Source organism: Rhineura floridana, chromosome 3 (genome assembly GCF_030035675.1).
Source record: "Rhineura floridana isolate rRhiFlo1 chromosome 3, rRhiFlo1.hap2, whole genome shotgun sequence".
Classification (NCBI taxonomy): Eukaryota; Metazoa; Chordata; class Lepidosauria; order Squamata; family Rhineuridae; genus Rhineura; species Rhineura floridana.
The window spans coordinates 228,416,137-228,439,905 of NC_084482.1; the positions used below are offsets into that span (position 1 = coordinate 228,416,137).

The 23,769-nt window shown below is 45.1% G+C and overlaps 1 protein-coding gene across 1 annotated transcript; it reads left to right on the plus strand.

Moving 5' to 3' along the window:
• The first annotated feature begins 3,314 nt into the window (after positions 1 to 3,314).
• Positions 3,315 to 5,901, plus strand: LOC133382455 (zinc finger protein ZFP2-like). The gene has a single exon (XM_061622181.1). It carries the CDS (start codon positions 3,328 to 3,330, stop codon positions 3,994 to 3,996), a length of 669 nt encoding a protein of 222 aa, XP_061478165.1. The 5' UTR covers positions 3,315 to 3,327; the 3' UTR covers positions 3,997 to 5,901.
• The last annotated feature ends 17,868 nt before the right edge of the window (positions 5,902 to 23,769 follow it).

A 23,769-nucleotide genomic window follows, 5' to 3' on the forward strand; every position in this document is an offset into this window, starting at 1 on the left:
CATTGCTGAAGTAGCAACATACTGGAATCGGTCTGATTTTTCATCAAACTGCAGGTCCAAATTCCACTGTTAATGCCCCCAAGATAGAATTAGACCATAACCTCCAATTTGAAACACAAAAGGCTGTCTTCACCATCATATGACACTGACCAATAAAAAGGCTTTGAAATTAATAAAAATAAATTTGACACAGATTTCTGGGATAAATAATGAGGATAATAAAATTTTCTAGTTCAGATTCTCTGTAGAAACATTAATAACAGAGGAAAGAAGCAAAGTAAGAAGAACACCAGCAAACATACAAAAATATAATTCTCTATCTTTGGAGATGGCAAGTGTTGCCACCACTCACCATATGCTCAGAGGCGCATGTTACCAAATTCTTCCAAGCTACACAGGAAGTGGATTGGACTGTGAAAGACCAACCCAAATGGTGTTTGCATTTTGACCAATATGTGGGGCGGTCCAATATCTCAGGGAGGAGTTCAGGTCTCCTGCTCCGCTGGTGCATTCACTAGAGCTGCCCAATTTCCCAGCTTATTAAAGTTTGATAGAATAGCTGTGGGCTATAGGTATGTTATTAAACCGCAAGGTTTTTTGCCTATTAGTGAATAAAGCCTTACATGGCTTGGGACCACAATGCCTGATGGAACACCTCTCCCAGCATATACCCCCCCATAAACTATTCTCAACATCCAAGGCCCTCCTCCAGGTGCCTCCTCCGAGGGATGGTGGGAGTCTGGCGACAAGGGAGAGGGCTTTCTCAGTGGTGGCCCCCAAAATTATGGAATGATTCCCTGGAAAAATGGAATGGAACAGGCTGGAACAGGCCCTTTATAAAAGAAATTGATGCCAAAATCACTGGGATGTGTTAGAGACACTTGAGAACATTTAAGAACAAAAAACATTCAGATAGGATTTTTAGTAACCCTTTAACAACCAAAATGCCCTCCAGAACAGAATGAAACAGCCCGGAACGGTGACTTTCCAGTGAGCCAGACCTACCAAATTCACCAGTCCCACATGACTACATGGGATTCATGCAATAAGACACAAAACTTCCACATAAGCCACGTTCCATGCAATAATACATCTTTCTGAACAGAGCCCAGAACAACATCTGAACCAGCCAAGTCAATCAAATGCACCAGCCATGCATAACTGTATGAGTCAATGCTCTGGGCCACAAGCTTTCACAGCAACCACTTTCACTTGCATACACACAAGCAAAGATTTGTGCTATGCACTCCAATTGTTTTCAATGGTATATAGCCAAATATAACTTCAGTTAATTTAACAACAGAGACAAATTTCATTTGATGTTACTGTAATATATATTAAAGATAAACTTTCATTCCAACTAGAGGTAGTGTTTATTTATAAATTATACAGTCATCTACACAAAACATCCTGAATGAAATGTTGATAGTATGCAAATTTAACTGCAAAACAAATTGGTCCAATAAATATTATTACTTAGTTGGCAGCTCTAGTAATGATTAATTAGGTATGTGTGTGAAAACAATATAGTACATTGTTGTTTTTCTTTCCTAGCAAGGTCTTTGTAGTAAGCTATACTAGTATTGAATGCAACTACAGATAGCTTTTGGTGCTAGAGAATAGCTGCAGTTTACTCTTCTTCCCACTAGGGGCACTATAAGATCTGTTGGTCTCTGCAGAGACAGGATGATCCCTTCTTTTTTCAGACCAAAAAGGCAGCAGCCCAGGTATGCTATATTGATACTGTGGAGGTGGCTCAGTGGCAGCAAGTAGTGTCTTCTCTCATTACCTACAGCAGAAAAACCATGAGTGTAGTATACATGTGTAAGTTTGAGCAACTTTCACCATTTGAAGCTCTTGAGATTTTGGAAAACCCAGTAGCAGAGAAAATATCAACTCTCCCAGCTGCTAAGCCAAAATGTGGGCAGCTGTTTGTCTATAGCTACGAAGGCCACAAACAGAAAAAAGATGACTGGAGATGTGATCAGTACAAATGGATTCAAAAAGGAAGGCATTTGTTGCCAAGGGGGGGTCCTCTGGGATGAAAAAGATACTTCCAAAGACTATTTAATGCAGAGCAAGTGTTGTTTCACAGATATGCATATGAAGTGCCTGATGGAAGTGTAGGCAGAGTAATTGTCCATTACCTTGGACAGGATGAGAGACCTGAACCATCTGTGCCTCATGGAAATATGAAAAAATATCCCATGAGATGTCATGTACGTATCATGCCTTCTGTATTGTCAGAAGCTATGGGGCAGAAACACTTTAGCCAGTGCAAACTTTATCAGCATAAAATAGCAACAACAATAGTTTCAGCTGAACATATGAAAGTAATGCTAAACATGGATGAAATGGTTTTGGTTTTTTATTTCCTTCAGACATATTACCTAAAAGAAATTTTAAGAGGATTGTGTGGAATTGGAAGCCACCTCTTAGCAGAACACAATAGCAGAAAATTAAATCCTGATACTACACAGTTTCCAGTAGACTGTGTTCCTGTAGATGACATTGTGCATTTCATAAAGCAGAGAAAGATGGACACAGACCATGTGCCTGAACTTCAAAGAAAAGAGCTTAAATCAAAGACTATGGAAAGTCCATCAAATTTAACTGTAAAGCAAAACCACATATTCTTACAAGCACAGTCTGGCTGTTTCCTTATCAGAGGATTACGTGAGAAGGAATATGTGGTGAAATTATTTCCAAAAGTAACATGTTCTTGCAACAGTTCCAGGACATGCCATCATATTATGGCAGGACAGATGTCTGTAGGAAAAAGTCTTCATGGACAAAGGTGATGTATTCTCTGAAGAAATTGAGGATGAGTGGATGAAAAGGAAAATCTGGAAGAAAGAAACCTAGATAAAAAGATCAGTTAACCATATTGGCTGTATCAGATTCCCTTCTGTCAGGGAGGGAGGGAGGGAAGGAGGGAGGGTATTCGAGCTGCCCTCTGGGCACTGGAAAAGGCCATGTTCCTGTCAGACAGGATCCATCCTAGGTTTTTAAATTCCAGCTGTGCATAAGTACTGAGCTGTCCACCTTAAATGGAGGAACAAGAGAGGAAATTTTTGTTACAGTTGTCTCTGTGTGTGTCTCTTTTCACAACCTGTTACCAAGCACCTCCTGCTAAACTAACTCTGTACAAGGCCTTGAGCTTTGCCAGTTAAACTCTGATATCAACAGAGCTCCCAAAAATACATTTTCAAAATACAAATCATAATATATTCACAGGATTTCTCCACAGCATTTTATCTCCTTTCTTTTTCATTCAAAGCTGACAGAGAAGTAACTGAAGTATCACTGGAAAAAGCTGAGGAGCAGATGCAAGAACAGAAACTGAGGAGTCAAGATGGAGCAAAGAGACAAGAGGAAAGACAGACTCACACAGGAGAGAAACCTTATCAATGCTTGGAGTGTGGAAAGAGCTTCAGTCAGAGTAGGACTTTTACTTTGCATCAAAAAACTCACACAGGAGACAAACCTTATCAATGCTTGGAGTGTGGAAAGAGCTTCAGGTGGAGTAGCAACCTTACTTTGCATCAAAGAACTCACACAGGGGACAAACCTTATCAATGCTTGGAGTGTGGAAAGAGCTTCAGGTGCAGTAGCCACCTTACTTCGCATCACAAAACTCACACAGGGGACAAACCTTATCAATGCTTGGAGTGTGGAAAGAGGTTTAGTCAGAATGGCAACCTTACTTCGCATCAAAGAAGTCACACAGGAGACAAACCTTATAAATGCTTGGAGTGTGGAAAGAGCTTTAGTCAGGGTAGCACTCTTACTTCGCATCAAAGAACTCACACAGGAGATAAACCTTATCAATGCTTGGAGTGTGGAAAGAGCTTTAGTCAGAATAGCGCCCTTAGTTCACATCAAAGAACTCACATAGGGGACAAACCTTATAAATGCTTGGAGTGTGGAAAGAGCTTTAGTCAGAATGGCAACCTTACTTTACATCAAAGAAGTCACACGGGACAAACCTTATAAATGCTTGGAGTGTGGAAAGAGCATCAGGAGGAGTAGCAACCTTACTTCGCATCACAAAACTCATACAGGGAACAAACCTTATCAATTCTTGGAGTGTGGAAAGTGTTTTAGTCGGAGTGACACCCTTAGTAAACATGAAAGAACTCACAGGAGACAAACCTTATAAATGCTTGGAGTGTGGAAAGAGCTTTAGTTCTCTAAATCCCTAACCAATCCCTAGGTCTCGACAGGGTCCTATGAAATTGGTCCCACAGTTGGACCTCAACTGCTTGGTTGGGCCTCGTATGGCAAGGAACCTATGGAGGGCATTTATGAAACTCAAAGTGTCCATGGACTCGATCACTTCTATGTGAATGCTTAAGCAGGTAAAGGCTTTACTACCTGGGGCTGCCTTTGAAGACGGTTCAGAAACTGCAGGTTGTCCAAAATGCAATGCCCTGATTGGTAACAGGGACCAGATGGTTCAAACGTATAAAACCAATTCTGGCCTGCTTGCGTTGGCTGCCTGTATGTTTCCAAGCTCAATTCAAGGTGCTGGATTTGACCTATTATACAGCCACAAGAGTGTCTGTATAGTATAGCCAGCGGGGATTTTTCACATTCCGCAATGTTCAATTGAAAATACCCCCCATGCCATTCTGATGCTTCCCATAAGCTCATTTCAAAACAAAAGCTTCCATAACTTATAGTCCTGAACTCAGAAACGCTTGCTTAACAGCCCTGTCAATCTTCATGGCGATACACAAAACAGTCAGAGAGAATAGACAGTTCAAAGTGTAAAAAGAGAGAGAGAAACCTCAGAACCCTTTTGGACTTTTTTCTCTGAGAGTTATAATCTGTTGAAATTCATTAAAAATCAGCCATGTTCACAGAGTACCTGTAATCCTAATACTGACCTTGCCCCATACTCTGACCTTCATCTGCTGCAGTTTAAAAGTTTAAAAAATGCCTGGCTGATTTTTAATTAATTTAATAAATTTTGGCTGGGACCCAATGATAGCGCGGAGCATGCTCAGTAAGGACCAACTGTCAGAGTTCTAAAAGCCAGACTCACAGCTGCTGGGCTTGGCTAATCAGAGGGCCACACCTACACCAGACTTGATTTCACTTGAGACAATCATGGCTTCTCTCAAAGAATCCTGGGAAGTGTAGTTTGTGAAGGGTGCTAAGAGATTCCTATTCCCCTGAGAGAATGGTTTAACAGACAGCCACTCTGATTGAAGGACTGTGAGGGGAACAGGGCGTCTCCTAGCAACTCTTAGCACCCTTCACTAACTACACTTCCCAGGATTCTTTGAGAGAAGCCATGACTGGCCAATGGGAAATAAAGGCCTGGTGTGGATGTGGCCAGGGACAGCTTTGGTTTAAATTTGGGTGGGAGGCTACATGTGTCTGCTGTAGAATAAAAAGGTGGGGGAAAGGCTGAAAAAGAACGATTCTGTTTACAATGTTTTCCTTTTGGAAAGGGAAAGGTCTTCCCTTCTGCCCAGTGCCCACCCACCCAATCTCCTCCCCTCCCACTCCCTGCCCCTTCCCTGGGTCAGTGTTGGACTATGACCTGGGAGACCAGGGTTTGAATCCCCACACAGCCATGTAGCTGACTGGGTGACCTGGGGCCAGTCACAGCCTCTTGGGCTCAGAGGAAGACAATGGTGAAATCACCTCTGAATACCGTCTACCATGAAAACCCTATTCAAAGGGTCGCAATAGGTGGGGATTGACTTGAAGGCAGTCCATTTTCATTTTCAAACATGATTGCATAGAAATAGATCCCACTGAACTCAAAAAATATGCAAATGATCAAACCCACCCTCCCTTCTCCTTATTCCTATCCCCTCCTCTTGCCCCTTCCCTCCCCCTTCCTTTGCCCCTCACTCCCCATCCCCTTCCAATCCCCTCTTTCTCCTTCCCCTTATTCTCTGAAGAAATTGAGGATGAGTGGATGAAAAGGAAAATCTGGAAGAAAGAAACCTAGATAAAAAGATCAGTTAACCATATTGGCTGTATCAGATTCCCTTCTGATGCATGGTTATACTACAACTAATGCCTCCCAACAGAGAAATAAGAAAAATGAAAATCAAGCTGCTAGCAAGGAAAGGCAATTATCATCCTTTGCTTTGGATCTTGAGCAGGAAGCCCCCTATTTTTCAAGTACCCCTGCAAAACCTACTCAAGGAAAGCTGATGGGAAAAAAAGAACATGTTCCACGGGAACCTATAACATGCTATCCACGCATGAGAAATTCAACCATACAAAGGGTCTACATCAATGCAGATGACATGAAGTCTCTTCGGAATCAAAACTGGCTAGTTGACACTGTAATTGAGGGATTCCTAATTACTAGGACAAATCTAGAGACTGTGACAAGTACAGATGTTGACGTGTGTGTCTTCAGCCCATTTATTATGCAGTCCATGGAATTACAGGGATACACAACAAGTGTACATAACTTTGGCACAAACTTGGATGTTGTGATGAAGGACATCTGGCTCATCCCCACCAATGTACACAGTTCCCATTGGGTACTCAAAATACTAACTTTGGAAAAGGTCCTAGCAGGACATGGTCTCAGGGCAGCAACTGCTCAGAACTGCTCAGCAAGAATGCATTACTTCCACAACCAAGTGCAACTCAGAGACAGCAGCAGAGAACAAAGGAACAAATAAATCAGAAAGTCATGAACAATTTCAACACTCCTGTCTCAAGAAATGTGCCTGAAGGATCATTGTCTACAATTGCATTCTTATCTTCAGCAGTACAACAGTATTATATGTCATCTTGGTCATAGTTTTTAATAGGTAATCTGTGCAAGAAACCCAAGGAGGACACAATGATTCTCTGCCAGGGAGTACCACCTGTCCTGCCTTGAGATAAATCAAGCTCCTCATGGCATATTCAAATGTCCAAAGTGTTGTGACAAATGAAGAATCCATGCCACAGTTTCCAGACCATTTTCAAGGGTAGCCCCACGTAGAGCGCATTACAGTAGTCTAGGCGAGAGGAGACCAGGGCATGTACCACCGATGGGAGCAGATGATTGGGAAGGTAGGGGTGTAGCCTCCATATCAGATGGAGTTGATACAGCGCTGCCTGGCTCACAGCCGAAACTTGAGCTTCCATGGACAGTTGGGAGTCAAGAATGACCCTGAGGCTGCAGACCTGGTCTTTTAGGGGCAGTTGTACCCCATTGAGCACCAGGTCCAAATCCCCTACCCTTCCCTTGTCTCCCATGAACATTACCTCAGTTTTGTCAGGGTTCAGCTTCAGCTTATTCCTTCCCATCGAGCCACTCACCGACTCCAGGCACTTGGACAGGGTTTCTACAGCCAACCTCGGTGCAGATTTAAATGAGAGATAGAACTGTGTGTCATCCACATATTGGTGACACTGCAGCCCAAATCTAATGATAGCCTCCTGCGGTTTTATATAGATGTTAAATAGCATTGGGGAGAGGATGGAGTCCTGTGGCACCCCTCAGGTGAGAGCCCAAGGATCTGAAACCTCATCCCCAATGCTACTCTTTGGTGCCTATCAGAGAGGAAGGAGCGGAACCACTGCAGTACAGTGCCCCCTATGCCTAATCCCTCCACGCGGTCCAAAAGGATACAGTGGTCAACAGTATCAAAAGCCACTGAGAGATCCAGGAGGATAAGGAAGGTGCATTCACCCATATTCAACACTCCTCATATCATCCACCAAAGCGACCAAGGCTGTCTCAGTCCCATGTCCAGTCCTGAAGCCCGACTGAAATGGATCCAGATAATCAGCTTCCTCCAATTGCACTTGCAACTACTTCGCTTCACTTACAACTGCTTGTTCAGGCAGACCTTTCCAGAAGAAGGTGTAACCTCCTTTTTCTTCCTTCAATTGTCCCTCTCCTGCTCTTTGAGTTTCTTGGAGTGCTGCTATGTCAATATTAAAACGTCTCAACTCCCTCGCAATGATGGCGGTCCTGCGTTCAGGACGTTCACTGTCTGTATTGTCCAGCAATGTCCGTATATTCCATGTTCCAAAATTCATTTGTCTTTTGCTACCGCTAAGTGGTGACCCCACTGGAAGCGGTGATCCAGTCAGGGAGAGAGATGAGGCAGACTATGTTTAGGGCACCTTTTCTAGCCCCCTCCCCAGACGGGGTGAGCAGAGTGGATCCTTACTAGGACTGCTCAGTCGTGGATACAGCTGCTGAACTACTCAACTGCCTCGGTCCTTGAGCCAGGATGACTGAGTCTGTATCCACCGCCCATGTGCCGGTCCATGGCTAGGGGCTTCCAGATTTCACAGTCTTGCCCCCGTTGCCATTCACCGATCACCATGGGACTTTTGGTTTGGTTTGGTTTGGTTGGAAGACGCCTGTGCGTGAATTTGTTTTATGTGGGGAGATCGGTGCACGATGATCAACACACAATCATGACAGAAAAAGGTCTTGATCCAATGGCATGGATACCACGATGATTGGAAGTCTTTTATCTGCTGCAGCCTTCATCTGCCTTCACAGCCATTGTAACGTACACATTGTTATCCTCTGCCTGTTCTGCCATTGAGAACTTTCTTGGATTGTTCTTTGTCTGGTTCCTCTCCCTTGACCTTACCGCCATGGGTGACCCTGCTGGGAGTACATGACACCCGACGGCATTGCTCAGAGGGTTAATTGGAACACGCAAGCCCACTCACCACTGCAAGGTGACAATCCAGCGAATATTCTTCATAGGAGAGGAAAGTTATAATTTTGGGGACACATTGATCTCTGTCCTTGTTTGGATGCTGGTCTTCCGGACATTTTATGCAATGGTCTGCATCTCAGAAAAAGAGTTATTTTAGCATCCGTGTTTCCTCACATCTAGAATTACCTACCATGTGGTAGGCATGATGGTACAATTTTATTCGTGTTCAGTCAGGTTCAGACCAAGATTTATGCCACCTGCGCTCCAGCTGCCAACCCTCCTGTTTCATCACACACAGGTTATTGGAGTACCAAGATGACCTACGTGCTCCACAGTGATGGTGAGGGCACTCACAAGCAATCATGTCAATGGCTCAATGCATCTCACTGTGCCACAGCGAGAGGAAAGCCTGGAGAGAAGCACCAGCCATATCAGCCAGAAAATCCCCCAGGGTATTGAGGAATCCATCAGATTCCATAAGGGCGGACTGTGACGCCCTTCCCTGGCTCTCCCTGTCAGGTTCCTACCTGCGGGTGGCTACTGCCTGTCACTAGGCACCACCAGGGACTCCACCAGTCCGGACTGTCCTTTTTTATTGTTTCTCTCCCCGCTCTAGCACAGATCTCAACAGATCCCCCTGCTAGGCAACCACCAGTCATGTCCTAATACTAGTATTCCCAGAGACTCTGAATACTGGTATTGTTATTCTCTTCACCGCTGCCACCATTTGTTACAGTTCCCCTTCAGCCTTGGTCATTACCTTACCCTCCCTTCTGGTCTGTGAAACCCCAGCCAAGGATCAGGCCTTTGGTAAACCAAATTAAGTATTTATTAAAGATAACAAAGCTAACAAGATTAACAAGATTTCTTCTTAAGGCACATAAGCATATGGTTTTACTCAATACTAATCCGAACTCCACCACCCTCATTCTCCACCCTCTCCTGTCAAACAACTCTCTAAACCCCCACCAAGCAACCCACTCAGTTCACCAACGTCCACACACGTCCACCTCACATCCACTGTCTCTCTTCCTTTTGTACGTTCAGCCATTTTAAACACTCAGCCAATCATCTAGCATTCTACTGCCCCATTCACTCCCCCTCCTCTTTCACTCCACTTACCATGTATCTTCTAAACAACCAACACTTACCATATATACATTAATATAGGAACATCACATTCCCCCCCCTTAAAACAACGGCAGAGTATTATTCCTGTTCCAGGATTTATACATCGCGTTAACAAATAAAAGTCTCTATGGGGAAAATGTCTTTCTTTGTTCCTCCGTCTGGTCATGTCACTACAGTCCCAGCCATTTGCCTTGAAAGTCCATCGGCCAGTACATTGTCCTTGCCTTTTATGAACTGGAAGTCCACTTGATAGTCCTGTAGGGCCCAGGACCACCTCTGCAGCATAGTGTTATGGTTTTTTATAGTCTGCAACCATAACAAGGCCCGATGATCCATAGTCACTGTGAATCTTCGTCCCCACACGTATGGGCGCAACTTGTTCAGTCCCCACACGACCGCTAGGCACTCCTTCTGGACCGACGAATAGTTTTTCTCCCTCGGCGTCAGCTTGCGACTCAGGTACGCCACTGGATGTCTGGTGCCTTCTCTCTCCTGTAGCAAGACGACTCCCAGTGCCAGGTCCGACGCATCTGTAGCCACGATGAATGGTTTCTCATAGTCTGGTGCTATTAATATGGGTCCTTGGCACAAGGCTTGCTTCAGCACATCAAAAGCCTTCTGACATTCATCTGTCCATACCACACGCTCAGAACACTTCTTCTTTGTTAATTCATGCAAGGGGGTTGCTATTTCCCCAAAATTTCTCACAAACTTCCTATAAAATCCAGCCACACCCAGAAATGCCCTTACTTGTTTTTTTGTTAAGGGGATAGGCCACGCTTGTATTGCCTCCACCTTGCTCCATAAGGGGGTGATTTTCCCACTCCCCACCTTATGTCCTAAATAGATTACTTCCTTTAGTCCAAACTGGCATTTCTTAGCTTTTATTGTGAGGCCTGCTTTTCTTAAGGCCTCCAATACTGTTGTCAGGTGTTGGACATGCTCAGGCACCGACTTGCTAAAAATGGCCACGTCATCGATATAGGCCACTGCAAAATCTGACATGCCTCGCAACACAGTATTGATTAGCCTCTGAAATGAACTTGGTGAGTTCCTTAGTCCCATGGGTAAGGTCACAAACTCATATAACCCATCTGGTGTACTGAAGGCAGTTTTGGCTCTGGATTGCTTGTCTAGTTCCATTTGCCAAAATCCTTTACAGAGATCTAGTGTAGAGATAATGGTTGCTTCCCCCAATAACTCTAACATTGCATCTACCCTAGGCATAGGATACGCATCTGGGACAGTAATTTTATTGATTAGCCGATAATCAATGCAAAATCTTGTCGTTCCATGTTTTTCCGGAACCAGGACAATACTTGAGGCCCAGGGACTGATGGATTCCCTGATCACTCCTAATTCCAGCATCTCTTCTACCTCCTTTTTGATCTCATTCAAAACTTTCCCATTCACACGGTACAGAACAGATCTGATTGGGGCATGATCTCCAGTATCAATGGAATGTATAACTATACTGGTTCGGCCAGGTTTGTTGCTAAAGAGATTCCTATAGGTTTTCAAAACTCTCAGAATCTCTTCTTTTACTTCCTCCTTCACCTCCTCTGACCATTCCACTTGATCTACCCCTCCTTTGTCTTTGCTTTCCTGTACCAAATCTGGAAGTTCAGGCCCACTTCCCTCAGGGAATAAGGTAACTTGCAACACCTGTACATCCCTGGTATGGTAAGGCTTCAACATATTTACATGAACCACTTTGCTTTTGTTTAATTGGTCTGTGGTGATTACATACGTCACTGTGTCAAGCCTTTCTCTGATGGTATATGGTCCTTCCCAGTTAGCCTGTAATTTGTCATGTTTCCTGGGTATGAATGCCATAACCATATCTCCCATGAATACACTGCCTTGATCCGTCAGCACTTCATGAGGGAAACCCAGCCTCATAAAGATTTTTAATAAAGCCTCTGCCACTACAGGGGCTTCTACAGATCTTAGTGCTTCTGCGTCTGGGTACCTGGTGGCAAAATCCACCACCACCACTAGATATTTCTTGCCATGCCTTGTGGGTTTGGAAAAAGGGCCCACCAAATCTATTCCCACTCTATAAAAAGGTTGTCCAATTATAGGAAGGGGCTTTAAGGGTGCCTTAGTCTTTACTCCACTTTTTCCCACCTTTTGGCATATTCCACAAGATAGACAATGTTGTTTTACATCTTTGGAGATGTTTGGCCAATAATAGTGTGCTGCCAATCTCCTCTTGGTCTTTTTTATTCCCAGATGTCCTGCACATGGGACATCGTGGGCTACCTCTAGCAATCTGGTTCTGTATTTGCTAGGTACTATCAATTGCTTCACTGGTTCACATTCATCCTTTCTCTCAGCGGGCATCCACAGTCTATATAAAATCCCATTCTCACACACAACTTGATTCCTCAGTTTGTCAGTGAAAGGAATCTGTTGGGTCAGAGCTTGTTCCTTTATCTGCTTCAAATTTATATCTTTATGCAGCTCTTCCCTGAATTGCTCTGCTTCTTTCTTATCAGAGACCACTTGATATAGTTGGTCTCCTTCAGCAGGCCTGCTAGTGGTTGCTATGGTGACCTGAGGCTGGTTAACAGATTCCACCCTGTTTGTTTCAGCCCCCCTTAATATGGCTTCTTTTTCTCTGCCAATTTGCTGTCTGGTCACTACATAGATCTTTCCTTGGGCTCCCATTACATCTCTTCCCAGTATTACTGGTTCTTGTTGCTGGGCATTAATGTCTACTTTATATCGGCCCTCTCGGCCTCTCCAAGTCATTTCCACCAGGGCCACAGGCAAACTTTCTGGTTGACCCCTCACTCCTTGGATTGTCACAGTTTCCTGAGGTAATATCACCTCAGATTTTATTAAATCTTGCCTCAGTAATGTCTGAGCGGCACCAGTATCAAGCAATGCCCAATAATTTGCCCCTTGTACACTCACTTCCTCTCTCAGACTTGAATCAAGGTCTGTTACTTCTGTCCAGTTTATCTGGCAGAACTGAAACTTTTTCACTGTTTCTAAAGCCTTGGGCTCTGTTTTCACTGCCCTTGTCTGAGCAGGATTTCTAATGGGGTTGGCAACCTCACATTGAAAACGTAGGTGCCCCGGTCTACCACATTTGTAGCATAATTTCTCCTCACTTTTAGGGTACACAGATCCACTCTGGGGTGTCCTGTGCCCTTCAGATTTTACTGGAGGACTCACTCTCTGTGGTACCACATCCCTTCTGCCAGAATTTTATGGTCTGGGTTTAAAATCTCTTGATGTTTTCCCCACCCAGCCAGTTCTGTTGGAGGCAAAGTGATCCGCCATCTCTGCGGCCTCCTGCACCGATGTAGGGGAACGGTCTTTGACCAGGAGCCTTATTTCTGGTGGTAACTGATGGTATAATTGATCCAATATCATGAGGTTTTTCACCTCCTCCACAGACTGAGCTTTTGCACTTGTCAGCCATTTCCCAAATATGTCCATCAGTTTTGCCCCCAGCTCCACAAAAGACCTCCCTGTCTGTATCTGGCAGTTTCTGAAAAGCTTTCTAAAATAATCAGGCCCCAGTCTGAATCTTTTAAACACTGCTTCTTTGAATTCAGCATAGGTGACGGGCCTGTCTGAGGGGAAATATTGGTATACCTCAGCCAATTCCCCTTTAATCAGGGTTGATAAATACTGCATGTATTTATCTTCAGGTAGCCCCCACAACTGAGCTGCTTTTTCAAAGGTGCTGAGGTAAATTTGAGGATCTTGACCAGGCTCATAGACAGCAAAGTCCTTTGGAGTAATTTTTATTTTTGCTCCATCTCTGTCCTTTCTTGTTTCATCAGAATGAAACTTCTCTCTTTCAAATTTTAACTTTTCTACTTGTAATTCAGCATCCAATGCTCGTTGCTTCTCCCTCTCCTCAAACCCCAATCGCATTCTCTCAATTTCCAACTCCCTCTGTTTTTCCTTCTCTGCACCTTCCATCCTCAATCTCTCAGTTTCCAACTCATGCTCCCATCTTAACTTCTCTCTCAAGTACTCTATATAAGCGGGATTGAATGTTATGCACTTCTCCACCAGCTCCTCCATCTCTGTCCTTTCTTGTTTCATCAGAATGAAACTTCTCTCTTTCAAATTTTAACTTTTCTGCCTGTAATTCCGCATCCACTCTCATTCTCTCAAATTCCAACTCCCTCTATTTTTCCTTCTCTGCACCTTCCCTCCTCAATCTCTCAGCTTCCATCCTCAATCTCTCAGCTTCCAACTCCCTCTGCTTGTCTTTTTCCTCAGCCTCCCATCTTAACTTCTCTCTCAAGTACTCTATATAAGCGGGATTGCTTAAATATCCTTCTGGGGTCTCTTCCCTGACAGGTTGTTTTTGCTGGGCAGTTGCAAATCCTATAAGTGCTACCCTCAATTCATCTACCCCTTTACCCTCGTGAGGTAAATTGAATGTTATGCACTTCTCCACCAGCTCCTCTCTTTTCATTTTTATATATTCAGCCATGGTGTTTGAGTTCACTCACTCTTTGCCACACACTCTTTGCCAGTCACTCTCACAAGTAATCTTGTTTTGTTATTTCTGTTTGCCACACCACTGTTAGGGATTCTCTAGTATTCGTATCTCACTGCTACAGCCAACACCTGTGACGTAGTCTCCTTTGTCACCACGTGTCTTTGGGACTCTCTTTGGTTCATATCTGGATTCTCTGTTGTTCGTATCCCACCGCTACTGCCACTACGTGTGACACCCTTCCCTGGCTCTCCCTGTCAGGTTCCTACCTGCACGTGGCTACTGCCTGTCACTAGGCACCACCAGGGACTCCACCAGTCCGGACTGTCCTTTTTTATTGTTTCTCTCCCCGCTCTAGCACAGATCTCAACAGATCCCCCTGCTAGGCAACCACCAGTCACGTCCTAATACTAGTATTCCCAGAGACTCTGAATACTGGTATTGTTATTCTCTTCACCGGTGCCACCATTTGTTACAGTTTCCCTTCAGCCTTGGTCATTACCTTACCCTCCCTTCTGGTCTGTGAAACCCCAGCCAAGGATCAGGCCTTTGGTAAACCAAATTAAGTATTTATTAAAGATAACAAAGCTAACAAGATTAACAAGATTTCTTCTTAAGGCACATAAGCATATGGTTTTACTCAATACTAATCCGAACTCCACCACCCTCATTCTCCACCCTCTCCTGTCAAACAACTCTCTAAACCCCCACCAAGCAACCCACTCAGTTCACCAACGTCCACACATGTCCACCTCACATCCACTGTCTCTCTTCCTTTTATACATTCAGCCATTTTAAACACTCAGCCAATCATCTAGCATTCTACTGCCCATTCACTCCCCCTCCTCTTTCACTCCACTTACCATGTATCTTCTAAACAACCAACACTTACCATATATACATTAATATAGGAACATCACACGGACCACCTCAATGGGTCCAAATGGGTACTGAGACATCCCCATGGTTGTCATGGAGACCATGAAGTCCCAAGTTGGACCCTTCCTGAAATCCTGGAAAGTTACTGCCGGTCAGTACAGAGCAGGGAATGGCAAACCTGTGTTCCTGCAGATGTTGATGGACTCTAGTTCCAGTCAGCTTGACCAATGGTCAGGGATGATGGATGCCGTAGCTCAGCCGCATCAGCCTAAGGGCCACAGGCTAGCCATCCCTGGTGTAGCCAGCACTGAGTAAGGTAGTTTCCTATATTGTTTGCTTAACACCAGCATGGCAGCTGAATCCGCTGCCCTGAGACCATGTCCTGCTAGGACCTTTTCCAAAGTTAGTATTTTGAGCAACCAAGTCACGTGACCCGTGCATGCATGTTTTACTACAGAAACTGTGCTTAGAAATTTTAGAATGTGAGGTTGTAATCCACCTATAAGCAAATATATAGCCATGAGCAAATATTTAGCCAAGGTAGGATGACTTTGTGCTTTTAGACCGGGAAGTCTGTATCCCCTTCAAGGCCTCAGCATTCCTTAGGTATGCAGCGTGTGCGTGTTCTTGGCAAAGGGATGGGTCACAGGACGGTCAGTAGAAACAGTATTAGGCAACCCAGGCGTGTTATCAGCTTGTTGCTAACGAGCATGGCGTAAGCGAAATGCTTGCCAAAGAGTTTGTCAAGAGGTAGCTGGGAAGGGCAAGGACACTCTTGGTTATTTGCACTGTTAGTTAGCAGCATGAGATAGGTTTTTCCAGCTATTAATTTTATTTATTTATTTAATTTAATTTATATACCGCCCTAAGCCCAAGGGCTCTCTGGGCGGTGTACATAAAATAAAGCAATCAGGAAAATATAAATACAATAATACTATAAAATCAAGCCAACAAAGGTAAACAAAAATAATCAAACAGGAGCAAAATACAACAATACATATAATAAAACACATTAAAATGCCTGGGAATATAAAAAGGTTTTCACCTGGCACTGAAAAGATAGCAGCGTCGGCACCAGGCGCACCTCATCGGAGAGACCATTCCATAGTTCGGAAGCCACAACCGAAAAGGCCCTATTTCTAGTCACCACCCTCCGAGCTTCTGGATGGGATGGTACTCGGAGGAGGGCCTTAGATGTTGAGCGCAGTGTACGGGTAGTTTCATATTGGGAGAGGCGCTCCACCAGGTATTGCGGTCCCATGCCGTGTAAGGCTTTATAGGTCAAAACCAGCACTTTGAATTTAGCCCGGAAACAAATAGGAAGCCAGTGCAGACGAGCCAGAACGGGTGTAATATGAGCGGACCTTCTTGTCCGCGTCAACAATCTGGCCGCTGCATTCTGGATTAACTGTAGTTTCTGAACTGTCTTCAAGGGCAGCCCAACGTAGAGCGAATTGCAGTAGTCCAATCTAGAAGTTACCAGAGCATGAACGACTGAGGCGAGGTCGTCACTGTCCACATAGGGACGTAGCTGGGCTACCAATCGGAGATGGTAGAAAGCATTCCTTGCCACTGAGGCTACCTGAGCCTCAAGAGACAAGGAAGAGTCGATAAGAACTCCCAAGCTACGAACCTGTTCTTTCAAGGGGAGTGTAACCCCGTCCAGAACAGGGTGAACATCCACCATCTGGGCAGAGAAGGCACTCACTAACAGCATCTCGGTCTTGTCTGGATTAAGCTTCAGTCTGTTAGCTCCCATCCAATCCATTATCGCGGCCAGGCAACGGTTTAGTACGTTAACAGCCTCACCTGAAGAAGATGAAAAGGAGAAATAGAGTTGCGTGTCGTCAGCGTACTGATGACAACACACTCCAAAACTCCTGATGACTGCACCCAGCGGCTTCATGTAGATGTTGAAAAGCATGGGGGACAGAACTGATCCCTGCGGGACTCCACAATGGAGAGTCCAGGGTATCGAGCAATGTTCCCCAAGTACTACCTTCTGGTGGCAACCCACCAAGTAGGAGCGGAGCCACTGCCAAGCAGTACCCCCAACTCCCAACTCCGTGAGTCTTCCCAGAAGGATACCATGGTCGATGGTATCAAAAGCAGCTGAGAGATCAAGGAGAATCAACAGGGTCACACTCCCCCTGTCCCTCTCCCGACAAAGGTCATCATACAGGGCGACCAAGGCTGTTTCGGTACCAAACCCAGGCCTAAAACCGGATTGAAACGGATCGAGATAATCAGTGTCATCCAAGAGCCCCTGGAGCTGGCCGGCCACCACCCGCTCCAGAACCTTGCCCAGGAACGGAACATTCGCCACAGGTCTATAGTTGTTCAAGTTATCTGGGTCCAAGGAGGGTTTCTTCAGAAGTGGTCTCACTACCGCTGCTTTTAGGCAGTCAGGGACCACTCCCTCTCGCAAAGAGGCATTGATTACCTCCTTGGCCCAGTCGGCGGTTCCGGTCCTACCAGCTTTCACCAGCCAAGAGGGGCAAGGATCCAGCACCGATGTGGTCGCCCGCACCAGTCCAAGGATCTTGTCAACATCCTCAAGCTGCACAGACTGAAACTCATCCAATAAATAAGGACAAGACCATGTTCTGGATGCTTCATTGAATCCAGCTGCTATAATATTGGAGTCTAAGTCTAAGTCTAATTCCTAGGTGGGAAGGATCTGATAATGTAGGATCAGTCGAATCATATGCTGATGTCTCATGATTTTATGTTTTGTAGCAATTAATCACTTATGTAACCTCATTATTGAAGTGGTAAACATGCATGCTATAAAAGTGTCTTTTGTGCCCAGCATGAGTGTTCAGTCCGACACCAGCTGCTGCAGGGCAGTGTCACTGATCCACTTTCATTGAGCATCTGTGCAAGGTACTCAATAAATTTTTACTCCTTTTAAGCAAACCTCGTGTGTCTGCATAGCCTCTCTGGTGCTGTCTGAGAACCTGAAGTGTGACAGAGGTGAAAGCTGCTCTTAAAAGACTTGGAAGAAACAAATCGCCAGGAGCAGATGGCCTACCAATAGAGTTGCTACAAGCTACTGAGACTGAATCTGTCCACATTTTGACAAAAATCTGTCAGCAAATATGGAAAAGAAAACAATGGCCACAGACTGGAAGCGTTCAATATACATCCCAATTCCAAAGAAAGGAGATCCCAGAGAATGCAGTAATTATCAAACTATTGCCTTAATATTCCATGCAAGTAAAATAATGCTCAAGATTCTACAACAAAGGCTCCATATATGGAGCCAGGGCCACCCCTCCCACCTTAATAATATCAATATTAAAAATCATATTTATATAGCTTTAAATACTTTAACATTTTATTTTTTTCTGTTTTAGGCAAAATTTAATAGATTTTCGAGGGCCCTAAAAGTTTCATTTTTTTCTGATATGAGAAAAAAAGAAAAACATTTTCTTCAACCCTAAAAGTTTATTTTTCTTCTGATTTTAAAAGAAATTAAAACATTTTTGTGGGCCCCTAAAAGTATCATGAGCCCTAGGCACTGTGTCTAATGTGCCTAATGGATAAGTCGGCCCTGTATGGAGAAATGTCAGATGTCCAAGCTGGTTTTAGAAAGGGTAGAGGTACCACAGATCGTATTGCAAACATACGTTGGATAATGGAACGGACAAAGGAATTTCAGAAGGAAATCACCCTGTGCTTTATAGATTATGGCATAGCCTTTGATTGTGAAGATTATGAAAAACTATGGAATGCTTTAAAAGAAATGGGCGTGCCACAGCATCTGATTGTCCTGATGCACAACCTATACTCTGGACTAGTGGCTACTGTAAGGACAGAATATGGAGAAACCGATTGGTTCCTATCAGAAAGGGTGAGAGACCGGGGTGTATTTTATCACCCTATTGATTTAATCTATACGCAGAACATATATGGAAAGCTGGATTGGACCAAGATGAAGGAGGTGTGAAAATTGGAGGGAGAAATATCAATAATTTAAGATATGCAGACGATACCATACTACTAGCAGAAACCAGTAATGATTTGAAACGAAGGCTGATGGAAGTTATAGAGGAAAGCACAAAAGCAGGACTACAGCTGAACGTCAGAAAGACTAATGTAATGACAACATAAGATTTATGCAACTTTACAGTTGACAATGAGGACACTGGTTAGAGCAGCAATTGAAGCCTACCAAGTGGCAACAAAGGCAGCAAAGAGGGAATTCTTTGCTGCCTCTATTGTATCCGCAGAGTGTTGTCCCAGGAGGTTGTTCCGAGTGGTCTGAAGCCTGGTCAGTCCAGTTGTGCAGGAACCCATGGAACTTTTTAAAGCCTCCTGTGACATATCTGCTAAACACTTTGCTGATAAAATTGAGCGCCTGAAGAGTGTGATTCCATATGCCGTGGATACAGGAAGTGTGCCAGAGTCGGCCAGTTGCATTCCGGTCTGGTGGGATCGGTTTCAGCCTCTTCCCTCTGAGGAAGTGGACAAGGTGCTCTCTACTGTGAAGCCAACCACTTGCTTGTTTGATCCTTGCCCTACATGGCTCATTTTGGGCTGTAAAAAGAAACTGAGCGAAGGGATCAAGGCAGTGGTGAATGCTTCTTTAGAAGAAGGTGTGGTGCCATTAGCCCTCAAGGAGGTGGTAATAAAGCCCATTCTGAAAAGTCCTCCTTGGATCCCCAAGATTTAAACAACTTTCACCCAGTTTCTAATCTTCCATTCTTGGGCAAGGTCATCGAGCGAGTGGTGGCCGAACAGTTAAAGTCACACTTGGATGAAGCAGATTATTTGGATCCATTCCATTCTGGCTTCAGGACTGGTCATGGAACTGAAACAGCTTTGGTCGCTATGGTGGATGATTTAAGGAGGGTGTTGGATAAAGGAGAACATGCATTCCTCGTCCTCCTGGATCTCTCAGTGGCTTTGTAAAGCTATGTAAAGCCGCTGGGAGCCATCATCAGGAGATTTGGGCTGCGGTGCCACCAATATCCGGATGACACCCAGCTCTATCTCTGATTTAAATCCTCGCCAGAGTTGGATGTGGAGACCATTTCCAAGTGCCTGGAGTCAGTAAGTGAATGGATGGGAGGAAATAGGCTGAAGCTAAACCCTGACAAGACCGAGGTACTGCTTGTGGGAGACAGGAAAAGATTAGGAGCTTTAGACCTGGTGTTCAATGGGGTAAAACTGTCCCTGAAGGACCAGGTCCGCAGCCTCGGGGTCATCCTTGATTCCCAGCTGTCCAGGGAGGCTCAGGTTTTGGCAATAAGCCGGGCAGCTTGGTTTCAATTACATCTAATACAAAGGCTGCGACCCCATCTGCCTGTCCATCTTCTCCCACGGGTAGTACATGCCCTGGTCTCCTCTCGCTTAGACTACTGTAATGCGCTCTACGTTGGGTTACCCTTGAAAACGGTCTGGAAACTGCAGCTGGTACAGAATGCGGTGGCACATTTGATTACGAACAGCCGTCGCCGCGATCACATCACTCTGGTGTTACAGGATCTACACTGGCTACCAGTTGTTTACCGGGCCCAATTCAAGGTGTTGGTACTAACCTTTAAAGCCCTATACGGTCTCGGCCCAGCTTATCTGAAGGAACGCCTCCAGCATCAACAAATATGCCGCCTGACAAGATCAGCCACTCAAGACCTTCTCTCGGTCCCACCAGTCAAAACAGCTAGACTGGTGCAGACCAGAGAGAGGGCATTTTCAATCGTGGCCCCCACCCTCTGGAACTCTCTCCCTTATGATCTTCGCCATGCCCCCTCCCTGCCAAGTTTTCGCCAAGCCTTGAAAACCTGGCTATTCAGGCAGGCCTACAAGATCCCTGGAGTAGCCTAATTTTATTGGTTTTAGCTATGGGTGGGTTCGGTTTCATTTTATATTGTACTTCTTGGGTTTTTATGTAGTTTGTATGTTGTATTTTACTTGATCTTGTACATCGCCTAGAGTGGCCGCTTGTGCGGCCAGATAGGCGGCCTAGAAATAAAATTTATTATTATTATTATTATTACTTCGTGGAAACATAGGGAGGTGCCTTATATTGACTTGGTCCACCTAGCTCACTATTGTCTACACTAGTGCTGTCCTGGGTTTCAAGCAGGGAGCCTTTCCCAGTCCTGCCTGGAGATGCTGCTGAGATTTGAACCCAGGACTTTTTGCAGGCAAGGCAGATGCCCTTCACCTAAATGGCTGTGTAGAGAAGTTCTGGATTTGAGGCTAAAGTTTTGCTCTTTTGGGGAATGGGCCAAGGTAAATGCCCTTTCTGCTTACGGCATTCACAGCCCTCCAGTTTCAAAACCAGCCGTGGGAACCCTTTCTGGCTCTGCGGGCCAGATCTTTACTGGACCCTCGCCTCAGGATCCAACTCTGACAGGTGGGCAGAGCCCTTTCAACCTGGAGGGAATGGTCTGTGTGGAAGAGGCCATCTCATGAGTAGACGGCATTTTCTTCTTTCAGGGTCCGGTGACCTTTGAGGAGGAGGAGGAGGCAGCAGCTGTGCATTTCATGGAGGAGGAGTGGGTCTCCTGGATCCGGGCCAAAGTGTTCTGCGCAGGGAAGCCATGGAGGAGAATTATGAGATTGGAGCCTCTTTCAGTAAGGAGACACGTTTTCTTAACTGATAGATGTTGAAGACCATTTGTGCCAATGATGCGTTTAGTGGAAAGTCAGTTTCTCACTAGGGATTCTGGGAGCTGTAGTCCAAACTCTACAGTGGGAATTGCTGCTCCGTTGGCGCTTGGGAGTGTCTTCCCCTCTCTCCCCCATCCTTCTTTCATCCAGTTTATGCCTTTGGGGCCTAGGAAGCGGCGGAGGTGGCAGCTTGCAGAATCAAGGTGGGCACCCTTGTGCTTGCACCAGTCTGTGAGCAGGACTGGTGTCTGCCTGGATCCTGCCCTCATGCGTTGGAGTTGAAGTCCTTGCCAGTTCTCAAGACAGCCCTAGTGCAGTTTCTGCAAGAATGTTCCTGCATTCCACACATTGTTGTGTCTTTTGGTTGAGGAAGATTCTCTGGAGAAGCTCTCCAAATAGATGCCATTGAAGAAGACTTGCTTCAAGTCGAAATGTCTTTGGCAAATTATTTGAGATGTGTTGTGCATTTTATCTTTGCATTTTATATTTCTGTATTAGCACACCTCTGCCTTTTATTGCTGTGTTGTCATTGGGAGTGTATGTACATCTCATATACAAAGCTAGTAGTTCACATCACACTCTGTGTGGTAAATTGCAGGTGCATTAGAAGTTGGACATTATTCTGTACTCAGCCACAGAATATATTTTCCATCATTCCTTTCTACATATATTTTTCAGAATCATACCATTTGCATGGTTGGTACCATAGATGGATTATGGGGAGAAGGGGGTGGGGGGAGAAACACTCTCTCTGACAAATTTCTCACTCCCCCACCCACCACCCCCATTGCTGGAGCCCTTTCGATATGCAAATTATACCTGAATCATAAACTGGAAGTTAAAATTAAGCTGCAATCCCGAACATGCTTGCGTCAAAGTTGACTCCATCAAAATCAATAGGACGTTTTTTAGAGGAAATGCATTTACAAAGGGAGCATTTATTTAAATGCAACACACCACCATTTCCCTTCCAGCGATCCAGACCATATACTCTGGCCCTTTTCTGTCTCTTCCCGATGCCAGCATTGATATTTGCATGTACATTCTCAAGCTACAACGCTGAAAAGCTTATGGGAGCATTTCTGGCGACACGAATATCTTGCGGTGGCTTCACTCTTAGGGCTCATCCAGACGGAGCGAGACAATCCAGGTTTTCCATACCTGCTCTGTCAGCGGAGAGTCCTCACTTGCCCCTTTTCCCGCTCCTTTCCCGCTTTTTGCTGATGTTAAAAACACGCTTTTTTACCGGCCGCACACACAGCCCGAACATGCAGCATCTTCTCGCTATTTTCCTAGCCATGCCCCTGACACATCTGATTCGTTGGGAAAATATGGCGTCTGCTCCTCTCTCCCCTTCCACTGCTATCAGTTCTGCACATGCGTGCTTGAACGCGGAAGCGCCAAAGTTTGAATTTCCTGTGGGCGCAATGGAGTTAGGGAGGTGAGGGATGTTTCCCTTCTGTTCATGCTGGCGGAGGATTGGCTGCTTCCAATTTTACGAGCCGGGCAGCACAAGGAATCCACTCAGGGGATTCAAACCTCCCACCAAAATACCTCACACAAACCCAATTCACAGCTGATGAGCAGAGAGGGAGGAAGCTGTCCAGCCACTCATCTGGGGACGGGGGATATCCCAAGAGCGGGAAGCGGCTTACGAGGCTGCACGGCTGCAACGGAGAAAAACGCCACAGCCCACCCAGCTTCTCATCGCACACAAACAACACCTACGGTTATGGTGTGTCTGCTCGGCAAGTCTTGCAGAACTGCACATTTGTGGCAAACCAGAATAGTTATTCCGTTTGGCAAGCGAGTTCTTGGATATTTCCCTTTTTGGCTTGCAAAACACTCCCTATTGCAGCCATTTATAGGCCCCAGCAAGTACATCATACATGCGGCGCAAAAGTGATTTGTGTTTCCCCTTCCAGTTTCCCCTTCCTTCGGCTGCTTTCACAAATATGCTTTCTTGCATTTCTGCAATCACGTTAATCCAAAACGGTTAAACAG